Raw genomic sequence first — 17563 nt, forward strand, 5'->3', positions numbered from 1 at the left:
TTATCAAACTTATGACACCGTACGTAAATGAGAAATAACAAGCATATATGCATCTCTTTTCGGCACATTATCTAATTCGTAAGGAAGTAAAGTACGGGTATACATATTTGCGAAGCATTTTTGCCCGACTTCTATGCTTTAGTCATTATTCTGAGGATTTGACTTATGGATTTAAAAAAAGGAAGACTTTATATCTGAAACTGACTTATGAAATTTAATCTTACTGAAGAAGAGGCAGTATGGCATATGGTCTTAGCCTGTCCAGAAGGACGAATATAAAAAAAAAAGTCTATGGCTATGGTTTTTAGCTGTCAATGTCACCATCGAATTCGAATACAAACAAACAAAAGTTGCTTGCTTTTTATGGACCGTTATGTTACGTTTATTTATTTCTTTAAGCTAAATCTTCGTTCTTTTCACTGTTATGTGATGGTTTGTTAAAAAAAACATTTTCTTTAAAATTAAAAATGGCTGAAGATTACTTTAATCTAAAGCGAAAACTAGAAGAATTGGGATATAATAATTCTTTGCCTTTGGAGGCAGTTCCTCTGGTAGAATGTGTGCTCGCAGATCTGCTTCAGACTACAAGAAGTTTACAACATTACATGGATCTTTCAAAAGAAGCTCTCATGCAACGGGACTCATTGATGCTGGAAGCTGAACCATACAAATGTGACAATGCAAAGCTCATTCAAGAAAATAATCAATTACACAAAGAAAACATCAAATTAAAAGAAGACAATTTGAGGTTATCTAAAGACAGTAAAAGAAAAATTAAAACATTGTCGGATGAGCTTACAAAGAAGGAATCATTGATAAGTAAGTTGCAACACGATCTTAGGGACCTGAGCCTCAGAGGGTTGTGTGTTAGCACCCAAAGCAGCCGCAACAAAAGTAGAAGGAAAGACTGTGGAGATGATAATGTTGCTAGATTGTGCCTTTGCAATGACAATAAGTTAACTGGTTCAGATAGTGACATCACAGAGTTGACAAAGAAGATACAAAGCCTGGAAGAAAAGAATGGAGCCTATTTTGATGAAATATCACTTTTGAAGAGTCAAATTGAACACAGGGATAATGAAATTATAAGGCTGAATATCCTTCTTGAAGGTGGAAGGCCTCTTAAAGCAGTTAGCAGAGATGTTTGCAATTCACATACTGATAAAAACGTCCAAGAGCTACTCGGGCAGCTACAAGACATAGCTGCTGAAAATGATGTTCTGAGAAAACAAGTCACAGATGCCCTAGAAAAACAACATGAGGCTATGAAACGGGCACTAAATCTTGCTGATAGGAATAAGACTTTACATGATGAATTGAAAAAAATGGACTCTTTAGCTTTGACTGTTGAAGATGATTGTAATAGAAGAATTGCTACCATGGCAAATGAGATGAGTCTGTTACAAGCTAATGCCGAAAATCTGGTTAAGAAAAACTCAGAACTTATGAATGAAATTTCACAATCACCTAAGGTAAACAGACTTCAACTGGACCTGAATATTGCCCTGAGGGAAAAGGAGAGTCTGCAACAGAAGGTTACAGATCTAACTGATTTAAATAAAACTTTACAAGATAAAATTCTATCTTTTGCTTCTAACTGTAACACAAATTCTGAAAGAGGACTTAATGCAAAAAGTAAATGCCCAACTAAAGATGAATTACATAAAATCCTAGAGGAAGAAAGAAAAAAATATGAGAAATGCATGGCAAAATTGAAAGAACAATTAACTGAAACAACAAAGATGTTTCACAAACATTTATCTAATTGTACAGATAAAGATTATAGGCCAAGAACTGGTATTCCTCCAGATAGTTCTTGCATTAAAAATCTCCATAATCAATTATGTGAGAGCCAACAAAGAATACTAATGTTAAAAAAAGAGAATGAAGAACTAAAAGCCAAGTCTGCTATGCAAGATGAAGGTAATAAACAAAATTATAAAGATGTAATTAGTCAACTTAATGCTGAAAATGCAGAACTTTCTAAGGAAAACATTTCATTAAGCAGTCAATTAAGTCAATATAAAAGTATGAAATTAGCACAATATAACACGGGAGGTGAATACACAAAACGTGATATATTAAAGCTTCAAGATGAAGTTGACAGGTTAAAGGAGAGTAGCAATATCTTAAGAAAAGATAAGGAACAATATATATCTTTGTACAAAGAATCTACAGATTTTGTTGAAAAGTTAAAACAAGATTTAACTCTGAAGCACAGAGAAATAGAACAGTTACAGGAAGAAAATAGTTCTTATAAAATGACACACCGGACAGGTAAGGCATCTGCTGACCACCTCAAAGAAGAATGCAAGTTCTTAAGAGAGCAAATAAAAAAAATGCAATCTGATGTTATAAAGGAGAAGACATTGGCTAACCAAATTAAGAATATTCAAATGGAAACTGAAAGAAGCAGTAATGAAGTCCAAAGTGAGTTATTTTGTACGCAGAAGAAACTAAGCCTATCTAAAGACACAATTGAATCATTACAAAGGAAATGCAATGATTTGCAATCTGAAATAACTTGTCTGAACCATGATAAAGCCAAGTTAATGGAGAATTTAAAAAAGATTGATCAAGATAGAGATAAATTAGTTTTAGAATTGGATCATAAGACTGAAGCTGTAAGTATTCTTGAGCAGAAAGTTAAATCACAGAGCCATGAGATAAATAAACTGGAAGATGAACTTACTGAGCTAAAAAGAAGACTAAACCTTAACAAAATATCAGAACACAAATTGGTAGATTTTGAAACACAAATTCAATTCCTAAATGGGGAAATTTTACGCTTGAAACAGCAATATGATAATGCTGTCATAGAAAATAAGCATTTGCAAAATAGTTTGGCAGAGGCAAATGGAAACATGAAATTAAATAAAATTGAATATGAAAAATCTAGAAGAGAAGTAGATTGTCTTAAACAACAACTACAGCACTATGTAGCAGAAATCAGGCGCATTGAAGAAATGCTCTCACAAAAAGAAGCTGAAAGATCTGATATGCTAGAACACTTTGCGAGTTTGTCTGTTGAAGCAAATATATTAGAAAATACAAATCACTCTTTGGAGAGTGAATCTGCTTCAAAATCACTACAGTTACAAACATATATTAGCAAAATACAGGCTCTAGAAGAAAGACTTGTGGATAAAGATAACACTATTGACGCCCAATCAGCAAAGATTGCAACAATGACCTGTAGGATTACTGCATTAGAAAATGAGGTAAAGTTAGTTACCGAGGAAAAAGCTCTTTTTGAACAGAATGTGTCATACCTGAAGCAGATGTGTAATAATCTCCAAAAAGAATCAGGTCAAGTGTCACATGGCTTGTGCGAGGCCGACTCAGAACTGCAACTTTACGAAAATAAAATAAAGAGTCTTTCAAAAGCAAAGGCAAAATTAGAAGAAGAGAAACATGATGTAAAAGACAACTTAGAAACCACTGAAAAGTTACTGGCAAATGCAAGGAGAGAAGTTGTGGAGCTGAAATTAGCTCTGCAGGATGCTACAGCTGAAACAAAATCATTGCAAGACAGAATTAATAGACTAAGTCGCGTAGAAACTGAAATACATGATGTAAGTTGTTCATTGTTAAAATTATAACAGTTAATACTATCTTGTTAACAGTAGAAAGTTATTAATATTAATTTGTTTATCTTTTTTACAGTCTACATTGACTCGAGAGTTGGAGCTACCTCTTATGTTGGAAGAAACAATACATGAGGTCAGCCACGAGGAGGATGAAGACAGCACACGTTTTCATGAAGTACATAAAAGATTTTCAAAGTACTCCCATGGAAGTACTTTATAAAATCAATTATTAGCTTATTATCAGTTGTTATTTATGAATTGTTAACTGTTTATGTAACAATTATGTTATGAATTAGGTGTAGTTACATTTCTAAAAGAAAACTATTGTATTAAATAAATTTTATTTATTACCATTGGATAAATATGAAAAAGTTACTTTACCTAAACCAAAACCTCTATACAATACATTGCTAGGTAACTATATAAGAACACTAGCTTTTATGTTCTAACAATAAAAAAATCATTCATTATATGCCTTTGTTATTGTGAAAGGGTTTCAGGTAGTAGTGATAGGTGTGAGAACTCTGCTTTTAATATTCAAGAGGACTAGATTAAGGTCCAGGCCCCCTTTTTAGTTAAGTAGGGCTGTAGTGAATGCCATTACCAGGTGGATTAGACTTAGTGTAATAGCAGACTCCTATTAATATATAACATGGTATCCTACAACTACTGCAAAGGCTAGGAGTTCAATTCAAAAGCTCACAGTTTGCTCCATTTCACCCTCCATATCCATAAGGCACAGTGAAATTGCTTGAAAAAGAAATCACAAATATTTAGATAGTATTCAATTGCTACTATAGATTCTTGTCACAAAAATTTAAGAGAGAAGATATGTCAGCATACATAGTTAAATGTCTATTGAAGTTGCAAATTAAGATGTAAAATGCTATTAAAATCCATTATAAAACCAATAAAAAAAAATATTGCACTCCCTATATACAAATATATATGTATTCTGTTTGCAAATTACACATTTTGTCTAGCACCTAAGCTAACATTAGCATTACCTACTATCTTATTATTACTTAGTAGAGTATGTTCATATTCATACTTTTAAGTTTTTGTTTACATAGGTAAGTACCAGTACATTTTATTGGTTTAGGTAAGTGTTTGTGCGTCCAAAAAGAAATCAATTATTACAGTAGGAATACATGTTATAGGTGTGTTATCTTAACGTAATTTCGTACATTGTTTATTTATCATTATCACAATAATTTAAATTAAAAGAATATTGCAATTATTCAACATTATTAAAATAATAATCAGTCACAAGCAAGCATGATTAGTGACTATCGGTGGGTCGAGCATAGATATGACAATGAGCAATCAATTGTAATCACAGTACAACTTTTTTAAGAAACAAATAATTACTTTATAAGGTAACTTATATGTACTTCATACACAGACAGATTGATTTGATACTCAAATTCACTGTGATTGATTCCACCAAATTTGTGGAGGGTTGTCTCCATTACTGTGTTGGAGTGACCTATATTGTGGTTGTAATGTTACTGCCCAGATTAGGCTGTGTTTTTATATGCTAGATTTGAGACAATTTAGTTGTATAATTTAGTATTTACTACCCAATGTGCCCAGTGTAACTGTTGCAGATTTGGTAGTAGATTGGGCAATTGAGCTATCATTCTTGAATCTGGGATATAAGAACAAAGTTTAGGGTATTACTAACATAAAAGAAGAATGGACCTAGAAACAGGTTTATATACAATGTCAGCAGTATAGTAACATGATCTGAATACAGTCCCAAGACTTGTGAATTCACATATTTTTAGCATTGATAATAATCTTGCAAATTGTCAGTATATTGCTTTCAATACACATGCAGAGCTATGTGGAAAATTTTAACACAAACCAAATAATAAATACATTGGAGTTCATATGTACTTGTACAAAATAAGTGATTAATTGATTATATTCACAATGGTTAAAACCAAGGACAGGTTCTTAAATAAGTAAACTTTATAATTACATTGCCAAATTATACAATATAAATGACTATTCTTCGCATACATATAAAAAGTACACATAGAGAAATATTATTTACAGCAGTCTCACCACTATGATTAGTGAGTATTTACCATTACCAGGACCAGTGATAATTTATCTATACTACAATATTTGCACTGTCCAATACCGTTTCCATTACAATAATGCTAAGATAATTGACTTTCAATTACATCAAAATTATATAGAGAGTTGATGCATCACAATTAACTACAAACAATACACCACTTATTACAAAGTTGCCAAAATCCTTGTGAAACCAATGCCTGCCCCTAACAGTGTTTGCCCAATGCCCCATATCATGGCATGGATGGGCGGCATGGTCAGATTTGCCGCGCGATATATGAAGGCGACAGCAGCGCTGCTCGCCACGCCTGATGTCACTGGACTCACAACACCCATCACTATTAAAAGGACGGGAAAGAACTTTCCATACTTGTGCTTTCTTAGGGTGCCGAACGCTACGAGCGCCGCACAGGTGTGTACAAACACTGACGAACACAATGACCACAAAAACACTGGGTACCACATCTCACCAAACGTATCTAATGGATCACCAGACTTCAGTCGAAATATATCCCCGATTGAATCGAATTCTGATACTTGGAACTCAGACAACATGTCATACATGTTGTCTCAGGGATGCTGATGCTTAGAGGCATCGGGACAGTTTTGATGGTCATGAAATACTTGTCCAAATAAAATCTCTTCTCCGACACACCTCAAACCGTCGATATTCCACAGAACAGGTCATTGATCACATTGAAATTTAGCACACTTCACACAGATTTATTGTAAATCCTATTTGTTTTACTTGATGTAATCCCATTTTCGAATAGTTCACGTAAATTCATCGCACAATTTATTATCATTGCACTAACATGACATTTTGTATTGTTACATTTGTTACAAATGTCAATCAGAATCACGTCAATCGTTGCTAGTGTTGTCCTTTGGGTATTAACATGGTATTAAGGATTATCAACAGTGGATTTATTATCTTTAACTGTTTGTGATCGATTTATGACCAAATAATCCAAATATTGTATTGTAGTCAGTCATCAGTTGGTCATCAGTCACAATTTAGAAAAAGAAATTGAAGTGTCTATGGTTTTGGTGATGTCTGAAGCCCCTCCACACTCGTGCGCGAATCGCGGCGCGAACGCGAGTGTAGGTATAGAGTCTAGTTCGCTAATCAGCAAAATCGACTCCACACTCGCGTTCGCGGCTTCGCGCCGCGTAGGTTTATATTAAATGTAAAATAATTTTACTACGGAATCAGAAGTCCTTTAACAGGAACTTAAAATTAAATATTGCAAATATTGAGGAAATTTAGCTATAGTTTGTCAAAGGCCTGTCTCATTTCAAACATAGACAGAGAGAATCATACTATCTCTGTCTTACACTAGTACTAGCACCCAAAAGAAAGGGATGAGTATAATTTTCCTGGTTGTTACTGACTGACAAATTGGTTTGACCAACTAAATATTTTATGTTGGTAATAGATGGTATTGTGGATTTTTATGATTAATTGATATAGCAACACAAGGGTTTGTTGAATTGAATAGAATGAAGTTAGCAGAACATGAGTAAAAGAGTGTTTGTATTGTGGAATTAAATAACTATATTTTGTGAATGTTAATCTGCCTCAGAATAGAAAATATATTAAGTTTGCGAGTTAATTCATCGTCTCATCATTAATCAAGGTAAGATTTCTATTTCTGCCAATAGTAAATTGTCGTTTCTCAAGAACATGATGACAATTTTCAATGATGTGAAGCTAGCGAGCTTCACTGACAGTAATGACAGTATTCTAGCGTATTAGCGTAAAGAAACATTGTGGTGTTATCCTCATAACCTATATTGTGCTTGCCTCGTGATATATAAGTAAAGAGAAAGGTTTTGAACTTAATTATAAGTGTTCTGTGCAACTACTACAATGGGTAAAGTGCGATCCACACCCGGGGCTCCCCGGAAGCAGGGGTTCAACAAGTCTGGGCACTCCATGAACCCAGACAGGCCTACGGAAGGACTGAAGGGTGTCGGTAATCCCAGAACGAAAGGTACCATCAAGAGGTTGCAGATGTACCGTAATTTTAAAGCTAAAAGGGATAAAACTGGGAAAATCTTGACTCCAGCGCCATTTCAAGGCTGGCTACCGTCGGGCACTCGAGCTCGCGTCGAACCAAACCAAAAGTGGTTCGGTAACTCTCGTGTCATCTCACAGAACGCTCTGCAGAAGTTTCAAGAGGAGTTTGGAGCTGCAGTTAAAAATCCTTACCAAGTTGTCATGAAGCCTACTAACTTACCAATCACATTACTCAATGAGAATGCAAAGCAAGCCAGAGTACATTTATTAGACACTGAAGGCTTCGATAAAACATTTGGCCCTAAGAAACAGAGAAAACGTGTAAATCTTAAGTTTGGTGACCTTGATTCACTGTCAAAGGCTGTTGAAGATAATACTGAGAAATATGATGAGAACAAAGATATAGATAGGGTGCGAGAAGACACGGGTGTAAGAGAGGGACAGAGGGACTGGGTGTTTGGAGCCGGTATGAGCAAGAGAATTTGGAATGAGCTGTACAAAGTAATTGATTCATCAGATGTATTGCTGCAAGTTTTAGATGCCCGTGACCCGATGGGGACTAGGAGTCCCTTTGTTGAGAACTTCCTGAAAAAAGAAAAGGCTCACAAGCACTTAATTTTCATCCTGAACAAAGTGGATTTAGTACCTAATTGGGTAACACAGAGATGGGTGGCTATTCTCAGTGCAGAATATCCAACTATAGCTTTCCATTCATCCTTGACACATCCCTTTGGAAAAGGTTCACTGATCAATTTACTAAGACAGTTTGCCAAGTTGCACATTGACAAGAAGCAGATCAGTGTTGGACTAATTGGCTATCCAAATGTTGGGAAATCGTCTGTGATCAATACCTTGAGATCAAAAAAAGTGTGTAAAGTAGCTCCCATAGCCGGTGAAACTAAAGTGTGGCAGTACATCACATTGATGAGGAGAATATTCCTGATTGATTGTCCTGGAGTTGTTTATCCATCAGCTGAAACAGACACAGAAAAGGTATTGAAAGGTGTTGTTCGAGTAGAATTGGTACAAAACCCTGAAGATTATATTGAAGAGGTTCTTAAAAGGGTAAGGAAGGAATATTTGATTAAGACTTACAAAGTTGATGGTTGGGAAACGGCAACAGAGTTTTTAGAAAAGATGGCTGCCAGGACGGGCAAATTATTGAAGAAAGGAGAGCCTGATGTCAACCAAGTTGCAAGGATGGTGCTTAATGACTGGCAAAGAGGCAAGTTACCATTTTATGTTGCTCCTGAAGGATTTGAAGTTCCTCTGTCAAAGCAGCCTAACAATGAAATACCCAAAGAGAAGCCTACAGTTGCAGAAAAGGAGCCTAAAGAAAATACTGCAGAGGTAGCTTTTGAGCCTAAAGATAATGTGAAGGAAAATGAAGAAAAGAGTGTAATTTCTGTAAATAATTTGATTATAGCACAAGACTTTGCCAAAATTCGAGTGGGTCTTAAATTTGATAATGATGAAGATGTAAAACCACTTGAAGCTATAAAACATCCTGAAGAACATAAAGATATTGATGCTAAAAGTGACAATGAAGAATCACAAGATGGTGAAGATCAGAATGATGATGGTGATGATTCCTCTGACATCAGTGACTTTTACAGTAATGATGAAAAGGATATAAGTGATGTTGAAGATTATTTGACTAATGATCCAGAAAAAGTCAAAGAAATGAGGCGTAAGAAGCTTGAAGCAGCAAGTGGTGCTTTCACAGTGGAAGAAGTGGGAAAAGCAGGCAAGAAACGCAAGGGAGCACAAAACGATGTTATTGCAAAGAAGAAGAAAATGACTGCCAAGGAAAGACGCGCTCTCGACAGAGCTCAACGCCGAACTAAGACAGGCAGCAACTTTTATGAAGTCTCTAATGTTAAGAATAGGAACAGAGATAAAAAGAAACCTGGTGTTTGAACTAATTTGTTTAGTAAATAAATTATTTAAACAACAATTATGTATTTATTTGTTTACCAGCATAAATATATTTATTATTTTTTTTTTTATTATTAAGCCATTTCGTTTCCCATCTCAGGTTATTTGCTTTACTGTTTATTTGTTTCATTATCATTTTTTTGGATAGGAACCCCTGTCTGGGTATAGGCCTCCTCCAGTTTTATCCAGTTTTCTCTGTCTTTTGCTTGGTTTATCCACTCTTTTCCAGCTGTAGCTATGATGTCATCGCTCCATCGCTTAGCAGGTCGTGCTTGACGTCTTTTTCCACTGGGACCTTTCCATCTAGTTACTTCTGCTGTCCATCGCTTATCGTTGTAGCGTGCTACATGGCCAGCCCATCGCCATTTTAAGCGTAGACAGTAGTGTAGGGCGTCAATTAATTTTGTCTTCTTCCGTATGGATTCGCTTCTTATTTTGTGAATTTTCCTTATTTTTAGAAGGCTTCTCTCCATCGCTTTCTGGCAGTTCACTAGTTTTGTTTTTATACTGTTGTTGTAGGTCAACGTTTGACAGCCATACGTAAGGGTCGGTAGAATACATGTATCCATTACTGTTTTTTTTAGGTGGAGCGGATAGTCACCTTTTGTTATTTCTTTCAGGGACCAGTATTTTTTCCAGCTCATCTTTATTCGGCGGTCTACCTCTTCTTTTTCGTTATCTTTTTCGAAGGATATTTCTTTTCCTAAATATATGTATTTATTTACGTATTCTAGTGTCTCCCCTTCGAGTTTTATTATATATGCGGAGCTGTTGGTCATTAGCTTTGTTTTGTCTTTGTTCATTGAAAGACCTACGCATAAATATATACTACATTAAATTTAATGAGAGTAAAAGCTAGATTGCCTAGATTGTGCATGCGCTTTAACCCAGTTATGGATTGTGCTTATTCCGATGCGTTATCTCTGACTGCAAAGCGACATGGGCTTGAAAAACGCTTGTACAGGTTAAGGCGAGATTCCACCAGTGTGTGGCACAGACATATTTAGTACAAAAATGCTTGTGCTGCACACTGGTGGAATCCCGCCTTTACATACAGCCTGTTCGCGCCTTTACACTCTAACAAAACGAAATTACATAGAGAAATAAACACTAGCTTAATATTTTTAAATATTTTTTATTAATTTCAACCACACTCGAAAAGCAGCAAAACAGTGATCAGGTAAATATTTTCTTTTACACAACTATAATTCATTTAAACTTTAGGTACATTTTAGGTTAGGTTTAAAGATATTTATTCTCATAAAAGACATACAAGTCACTTACACGAGAACAGAGTTATAAGTGAAAGTAATCCTATTTACGGTAGCATAAAAGTCGGTCGAGAGGTACACGCTCACAGAACATTTTTTTTAAGGCATTTTATCAAATGCTATTGCATTTCATATTTCAGATGTCGTCCGAAAGTGACAGTGATGAAGAATTCGTACCAGGTGAACCTGAACAGGTTTCCGAAGAAGGCTCTGCTGATGAAGAGACTGATCTACAGTATGAAAAAGAACAGGAAATCAAGACTAAAAAACGAAAAGCTGCACAAGAAAGCAACAGTAACAATAAAAGGAGAACTAGAAATGCAGTAAAAGAACCCACACCTGAACCGGAAGAAAAGAAACCAGAGACAAATCTAGATCCTGTAGAAGAGAAGAAAAGAGAGGAAGATCTATGGGCTAAATTCTTAGCAGGCACAGGATCCGCTTCTAAAGCTCCTGCGAAAGAAACACCAGTGAAACAAGCAGAAAAAAGTGAAATACCTAATAAAGTGGCGGAACCTAAAGCACAAGCTAAAACAAATAGTATTCAAGATGACATAAAAGCTAGAGAGCAGAGGATATTCCAGTTTGCTGGTGAAACTATTGTTGTTGAAAACAATATCATCAAAGAGAAAATTAAAACTGCAGAAGCTCCAGCTACAGGTGATTGTTTAAATTATACGTATACTATAATTACAGTTATATAGTTATACACAACTTATATAGTTGTGTTTGTATATTATATAGCGATGTCCCGCTCTCACGCCGCTAAGATATGTGATATCGCTTTATACATGCATGGCGCTGTCCCTTTCACACACCAACGCGGCGTGCATGCGCATCAGTGTAATAACCACGTAATGCAGTAAAGTAACATTATTTCGATTTTTGAATTTATATCATTATCTATATTGCGATTCTCCATGCATGGGTATAATTTAGTGTCCGACCGAAGTTTCGGGCAGGTTTCAGCATAAAAATCATGTTTCGGTCAAAGGTTCGATTTCGGCTGAAACTAAAGCAAAACCGATCCTTCGGTTTCCGGTTTCGTTCGGACATTCGTTTTTTGTGATAAAAATTTGACCATGTTCTAATTAAATGTAATCATTTTCAGTAAGCAAACTCATCCCGCAACGGAGCCGCGGCTCGAGTGGCCTGGCCGACGTGCTCGGACAACTCAACAAGAAGAACAGCTTGTCCACGCTGGACAAGTCCAAGCTGGACTGGGAGACGTACAAGAAAGACCAGGACATCAATGAAGAAATACAGAGTCACAATAAGGGGAAGCATGGGTAGGTTTAACTTTCTTACTGGGCGGTCTGGGTCTGGCTGACATGCTCAGACAATTGAAAAAGAACAGTCTGTCCACACTGGAGTCCAAGGTGGACTAGACGTACAATAAAGATCAAGACATTAATGAAGAAGTACAGAGTCACAATAAGGGTAAGAATGGGTAGGTTTTACTTTCTTAGTAAACTTTTTTACCTGAAGCGCTTATTGAACTTTCTTACTTGGTGGCTGGACTTTTATTTTATTTTATGTGATAGCAAACGAGCAGACGAGTCGCCTTAATAAGGGGAAAAATGGGTAGGTTTTCCTTCATCAAACTTACTTTCATATTTAATTATAATTACTGTCCGACTTAGTGAACCTTTGTAAATGGTAAGAATATTAGTTATTTATAGTGTAAGTTTGAAAAGTAAGCAATTTCCAATGAGTGGCAATGTTATACAGGTAATAGCAAATTTTTCAGTTTGCAAAAAAAGTGGCTTTGGGACTTGGGACTACTAGGGGTTCTGAAGTCCCAAGTCCCAAGGCCACTTTTTTTGCAAATTAAAAAATTTCATTCAATAGCGTGACGAGCGTTCGCGTTTGCGTTATGTATATTTTTGTATAGGATTTTGAACAGCGCGCCAAGCGGGATGTTTTGGATTCTCAAAATCCCATACAAAATGAAAATTAACGCAAACGCGTACGTCACGGCACGCTATCGAATGAACTGTACACTATGAGTACAGGTCAAAAATATAATCGTACAAAGAAATAAAAATATCTAAACACATAATACTAAGGTGCATAAAGACGTTTACTTAGGTATATTTTTTCTCTTTGTGGATTAGGAATGTACTGTCATGTGGATTTTGGAAATACAGATATTAGGCCAGGAAATAAATGCCCAAAAAAAGGTATAGAGGGAAATGCTTGGAACACAATTTTTGACTTCGTAGCTTTGTTTGGACTAGTTAGGAGGTGAACATATCAAAAGTCCCCGGCCTTCCCTGGTGCTGAGGGGGAGAGGGGGGTTTGAAGGTTCCATTTTTCGGTTTTACGATTATATCTCGGAAACTATGCGTCTGAGCGACTTAGCCACTTATACAAAATGAAAAGAGACTTAATTTGTTACAAGTTTTATTCAGTCAAGTTTTTCGATATCTTGTATAGTTTTTGAGATATCCGCTCTTGAAGGTTTATTTAGGGCTCTCATTTTTATCTTGATTATCTACATCAGTGAAGTCCTAGGCCGGGTTTGGGATCGTCTTCGTATAAATCGGGGTAGCTGAATTCATTTATGGTATCAACATTGACACCATTCCTAAGTAAAAAAAAAATTAAAAAAAATGTTTTTTTATAAAACTCCTCTTTACGCTTAAACCGCCGAACCGATTTCGTTGAAATTTGGTATAGAGATGGTTTGAGTCCCGGGACAGTACATAGTATAGTTTTTATAACCAAAATCATCTTTTAAGGGTGTGAAAAGTGGGGTGGAAATTTGTATGGGGAATCAATAACCGCTGAACCTATTTAAATAATATTTGGGATGGTCTACATGTTTGATTTAGTTGATAATGATACCAAACATGACTTCAAACCTAAATTTAAACAGTATTAATCTCAGGAATTCAACTTCGGCGAAGAAGCTGACTTCCCCTCACACCAAATTTCACACCTTCAAAGTATGATTTTTGAGATAAAAACATATTATATCCTGTCTCGGAACTTAAAACACCTATTTACCAAATTTTAACTAAATCGGTTCAGCGGTTTAAGCGAGAAGAGGAGTTTAAAAAAAAGTTATTTGTTTAAAGTTTATATGTTTTTACTTCGGAAAGGTGTCAATGTTAATACCATACATGAATTCAGCACCCCCGATTTATACGAAAACGTTACCAAACCGGGCCTAGCAGCTTTACTGATGTAGATAATCAAGATAAAAATGAGAGCCCTAAATAAACCTTCAAGAGCGGATATCTCAAAAACTATACAAGATATCGAAAAACTTGACTGAATAAAACTTGTAACAAATTAAATCTCTTTTCATTTTGTATAAGTGGCCAAGTCGCTCAGACGCATAGTTTCCGAGATATAATCGAAAAACCGAAAAATGGAACCTTCAAACCCCCATCTCCCCCCCCAGCACCAGGGTTACGGCCGGGGACTTTTGATATGTTCATCTCCTAACTAGTCCAAACAAAGCTACGAAGTTAAAAATTGTGTTCCTAGCATTTCCCTCTATACCTTCTTATTGCTTGGCCTATATACCTATATATTTATATTGTGAAATTGTTTAAACTAAACTTGATTTTCTGTATTACTCGTACGTTTGATTTTCTATTTTTAAAACATGCCGTTCAATAGTATGTTACTTGTGTTGTGAAATTAACTTTATGTTGATTTCGACAAGGTTGAAAATCAAATGTACAAAAACAGCCAACAACAATCTAGGATAAAACAGCATTGTACTGATTATTTAATTGCTTTCACAGTTACCTGGAGCGCCAAGACTTCTTGGAGCGCGCGGACCACCGTCAGTACGAGATCGAACGCGACATGCGCCTCAGCCGCCGCAGCAACCGATAATTGCATGCCCTTTTACCTGGTACCCACGCTTACTTAAATAAATGTTAGTCGTAAAACAGTCTTTCATTATTAGCTTCATTTATCTGAGTTAATATTCCTACAGTTTTTATATAAAGCTACCAGTGGCGGCGCGTCAAAGCCGGCGCCAATTATTCTTTTTTTCTTTATAAGAATAAGAAAAGTTCTAAGTGAAATTAAGGCAAGCCGGTGGGAATCGTGTTCTATAGACCCTCCGCCACAGAGCGATATATACTAAGCCATAGCTAGTTAAAATTAGTAAAGCCGTTTGATTTTGTTAAATTCCTGTAGTAGAAGTACAAGATTTAAATATATTTAACTGCATAACTATAGTTTCTGACATATACATGTATCGTTAGTTTACGAAAGGGTTGCTAGATGGCGCTGTCAGTTGTAGTTAAAATCATGAATCGCGCTATATGTTATTTACAAATTGACAATGAAGATAATAATGAGTCATATGACATTATTGAACCCAGACTCATACCTACAGCTTTTGTTTAAAATAAAACAGTTTGCCTCCAGATGGCGCTCTTTGTAGTAAAAAATCTGATTCGCCCAAGATTTGTTCTTGGCATAAAGGCTCTAAAGACTTGCTTCAAACATTAGTGCTGCATCTCTTTCCTATATATGGCAAAACTGAAGTGACGCAACTACACAACGCAAAACAAGCCCAAACAACGAAATTAATTGCTGTAACGACGCGGGCAATTTATGTCGTTGTTTGGGTTGGGTCTGGTCTGAGATTTGTAGTCTGTGCGGAAAGAGAAGAGTCGTAGAATGTATTGGATCCCATACATTTCACGAGTTTCACGTCTGTGCGGAAAGAGAAGTTCCGCACAGACAGACACACGGGGCGAACTATTCACTTACAATTAGTAAGTAGCAAAGAGTTATTGATTGTCAGAAAAATCGTACCCTGTTAGGTTAGTTTGACAGCATAATTCGATGGCGCTTTACGGTGACATATGTTTTGTGGTAACTAAATTTGAACATCAACACTATTACTTATTCTGTGACATCAACTTTAGATAACCATAATAATGCACGGAGCCGTACAATGCCATCTACAGTAGCTGCTGTCAAATCGGAAGCACGAACTTTTTTTACAATTTTTGAGCGTTCATTGGAGAATGTGTGGAGCCAGCATTATTTGAAGTGAAGGTGTGGGTTCAACAAAAAGATCGCTTGTCAATAAGGCGTTCGTGCCCTTTATCGACCATCAGTGTAGTCCCTTTTTGATTGATGGAAATGGCCACGTATGGTTCTACTACTCGCCGCCGCATCGTGCACAGCGCATTAGTTTATCTATCGCTTACAAGATGTCATTAAGCGTTTGAATGACACAAATGGAAACATGTGTATTTATTCACACGATGGCGGTAGCGCTTTTTAACCGACTTCAAGATTTCAAAGGAGGAGGTTCTCAATTCGGTTGTTTTTTATTTTTTTTTTATTTTTAATGTTTGTTACTCCATAACTTCGTCATTTCTGGACCGATTTTGAAAATTCTTTTTTTGATTGTAAGTATATACATACAGATTGGTCCCGTTTTTGTCAAAAAGCAGTTCTGATGATGGGATCCATGAGGAATCGAGGGAACTCCTCAAATGTTCAAGGCATACATATAGTGATTTTAGTATTTTCATCAAAAACTCAAGCACTTACATTTAAAAAAGTGACATTTGATGAAGTGGAACTGCTGATGATGATCAGAACGGAACTCTTTAATGACGCATAGTTCACGTTTGGCGATTTGTCCTCTTCGTTATGTTTGTTAAGCAAGTTAGGTTTTCAAGAAACATTTTTGTCAAGCTCGAGGTCTGATGATGGGATCCATGAGGAATCGAGGGAACTCCTCAAATGTGAAAGGCATACATATAGCGATTTTTGTATTTTTATCAACAAATCCAGCATTTCCATTTTAAAAAGTGACATTTGATGAAGTGGAACTGCTGATGATGATCAGAATGGAACTCTTTAATGACGCATAGTTTACGTTTGGCGATTTGTCCACTTCTTAATGTTTGTTAAGCAACTTAAGTTTTTAAGACATATTTTTGTCAAGCTCGAGTTCTGATGATGAGACCCACGAGGAACCGAGGGAACTCCTCAAATGTGAAAGGCATACATATAGTGATTTTTGTATTTTCATCAACAAATCCAGCATTTACATTAAAAAAAGTGACATTTGATGAAGTGGAACTGCTGATGATGATCAGAATGGAACTATTCAATGACACATAGTTCACGTTTGGCGATTTGTTCTCTTCCTTATGGACCCAAACTCAAACTTGGACCCGGACTCGGACCCGGACCCGGGTCTGAACATGGACCCCAACTCGGACCCGGACCCGGACCGAACTCTGACCCAAACCTGGACCCGGACAGCCGGACACGGACCCGGACTCGGATCCGGACCCAGACCCGGACCCGGAAATGCTACTAGAAAAGTGGGTTACTTTTTGAACTGCGATTCTCACAGAACAGAACTGCTATCAGAAAAGTAGGTTAGGTTAGGTTAGAGCTGTGACCCTTACAGAAACGAAATGCTACCAGAAAAGTAGGTTAGGTTAGGTTAGAACTGCGACCCTTACAAAAACGAAATGCTACTAGAAAAGTGGGTCGGTTTACCTCCTTTTCTACATAATTAGGCAAAAGATGCTGTCTTTTTCATTTCATTGTCTGGAATCTAAGAATGCTTTCAGCGGCATCCCCCATTGAAGTCGGTTTTTTTTTCTTAAAAATTATTATCAAGCGTTGTTGGATTTTCAACTTTA

The 17563-nt window shown here is 36.3% G+C and overlaps 4 protein-coding genes across 4 annotated transcripts; 3 read left to right on the top strand and 1 right to left on the bottom strand.

Moving 5' to 3' along the window:
• The first annotated feature begins 344 nt into the window (after positions 1-344).
• LOC134745108 (centrosomal protein of 135 kDa-like) lies at positions 345-4001 on the top strand. Its single transcript, XM_063679055.1, has 2 exons — positions 345-3575; positions 3667-4001. Exons 1-2 carry the CDS (start codon positions 468-470, stop codon positions 3808-3810), a joined length of 3252 nt encoding a protein of 1083 aa, XP_063535125.1. The 5' UTR covers positions 345-467; the 3' UTR covers positions 3811-4001.
• LOC134745200 (transmembrane protein 170A) lies at positions 3913-6532 on the bottom strand. The gene has a single exon (XM_063679196.1). The coding sequence runs from the start codon at positions 6240-6242 to the stop codon at positions 5844-5846; it is 399 nt and encodes a 132-aa protein (XP_063535266.1). The 5' UTR covers positions 6243-6532; the 3' UTR covers positions 3913-5843.
• Positions 6533-7178: 646 nt separating this feature from the next.
• LOC134745173 (craniofacial development protein 1) lies at positions 7179-14821 on the top strand. Its single transcript, XM_063679161.1, has 4 exons — positions 7179-7318; positions 11051-11570; positions 12022-12199; positions 14672-14821. The coding sequence occupies exons 2-4, from the start codon at positions 11051-11053 to the stop codon at positions 14763-14765; spliced, it is 792 nt and encodes a 263-aa protein (XP_063535231.1). The 5' UTR covers positions 7179-7318; the 3' UTR covers positions 14766-14821.
• Positions 7424-9658, top strand: LOC134745119 (nucleolar GTP-binding protein 2). Its single transcript, XM_063679081.1, has one exon. The coding sequence runs from the start codon at positions 7552-7554 to the stop codon at positions 9619-9621; it is 2070 nt and encodes a 689-aa protein (XP_063535151.1). The 5' UTR covers positions 7424-7551; the 3' UTR covers positions 9622-9658.
• Positions 14822-17563: the final 2742 nt, after the last annotated feature.

Source organism: Cydia strobilella, chromosome 11 (genome assembly GCF_947568885.1).
Source record: "Cydia strobilella chromosome 11, ilCydStro3.1, whole genome shotgun sequence".
NCBI classification, from domain to species: domain Eukaryota; kingdom Metazoa; phylum Arthropoda; class Insecta; order Lepidoptera; family Tortricidae; genus Cydia; species Cydia strobilella.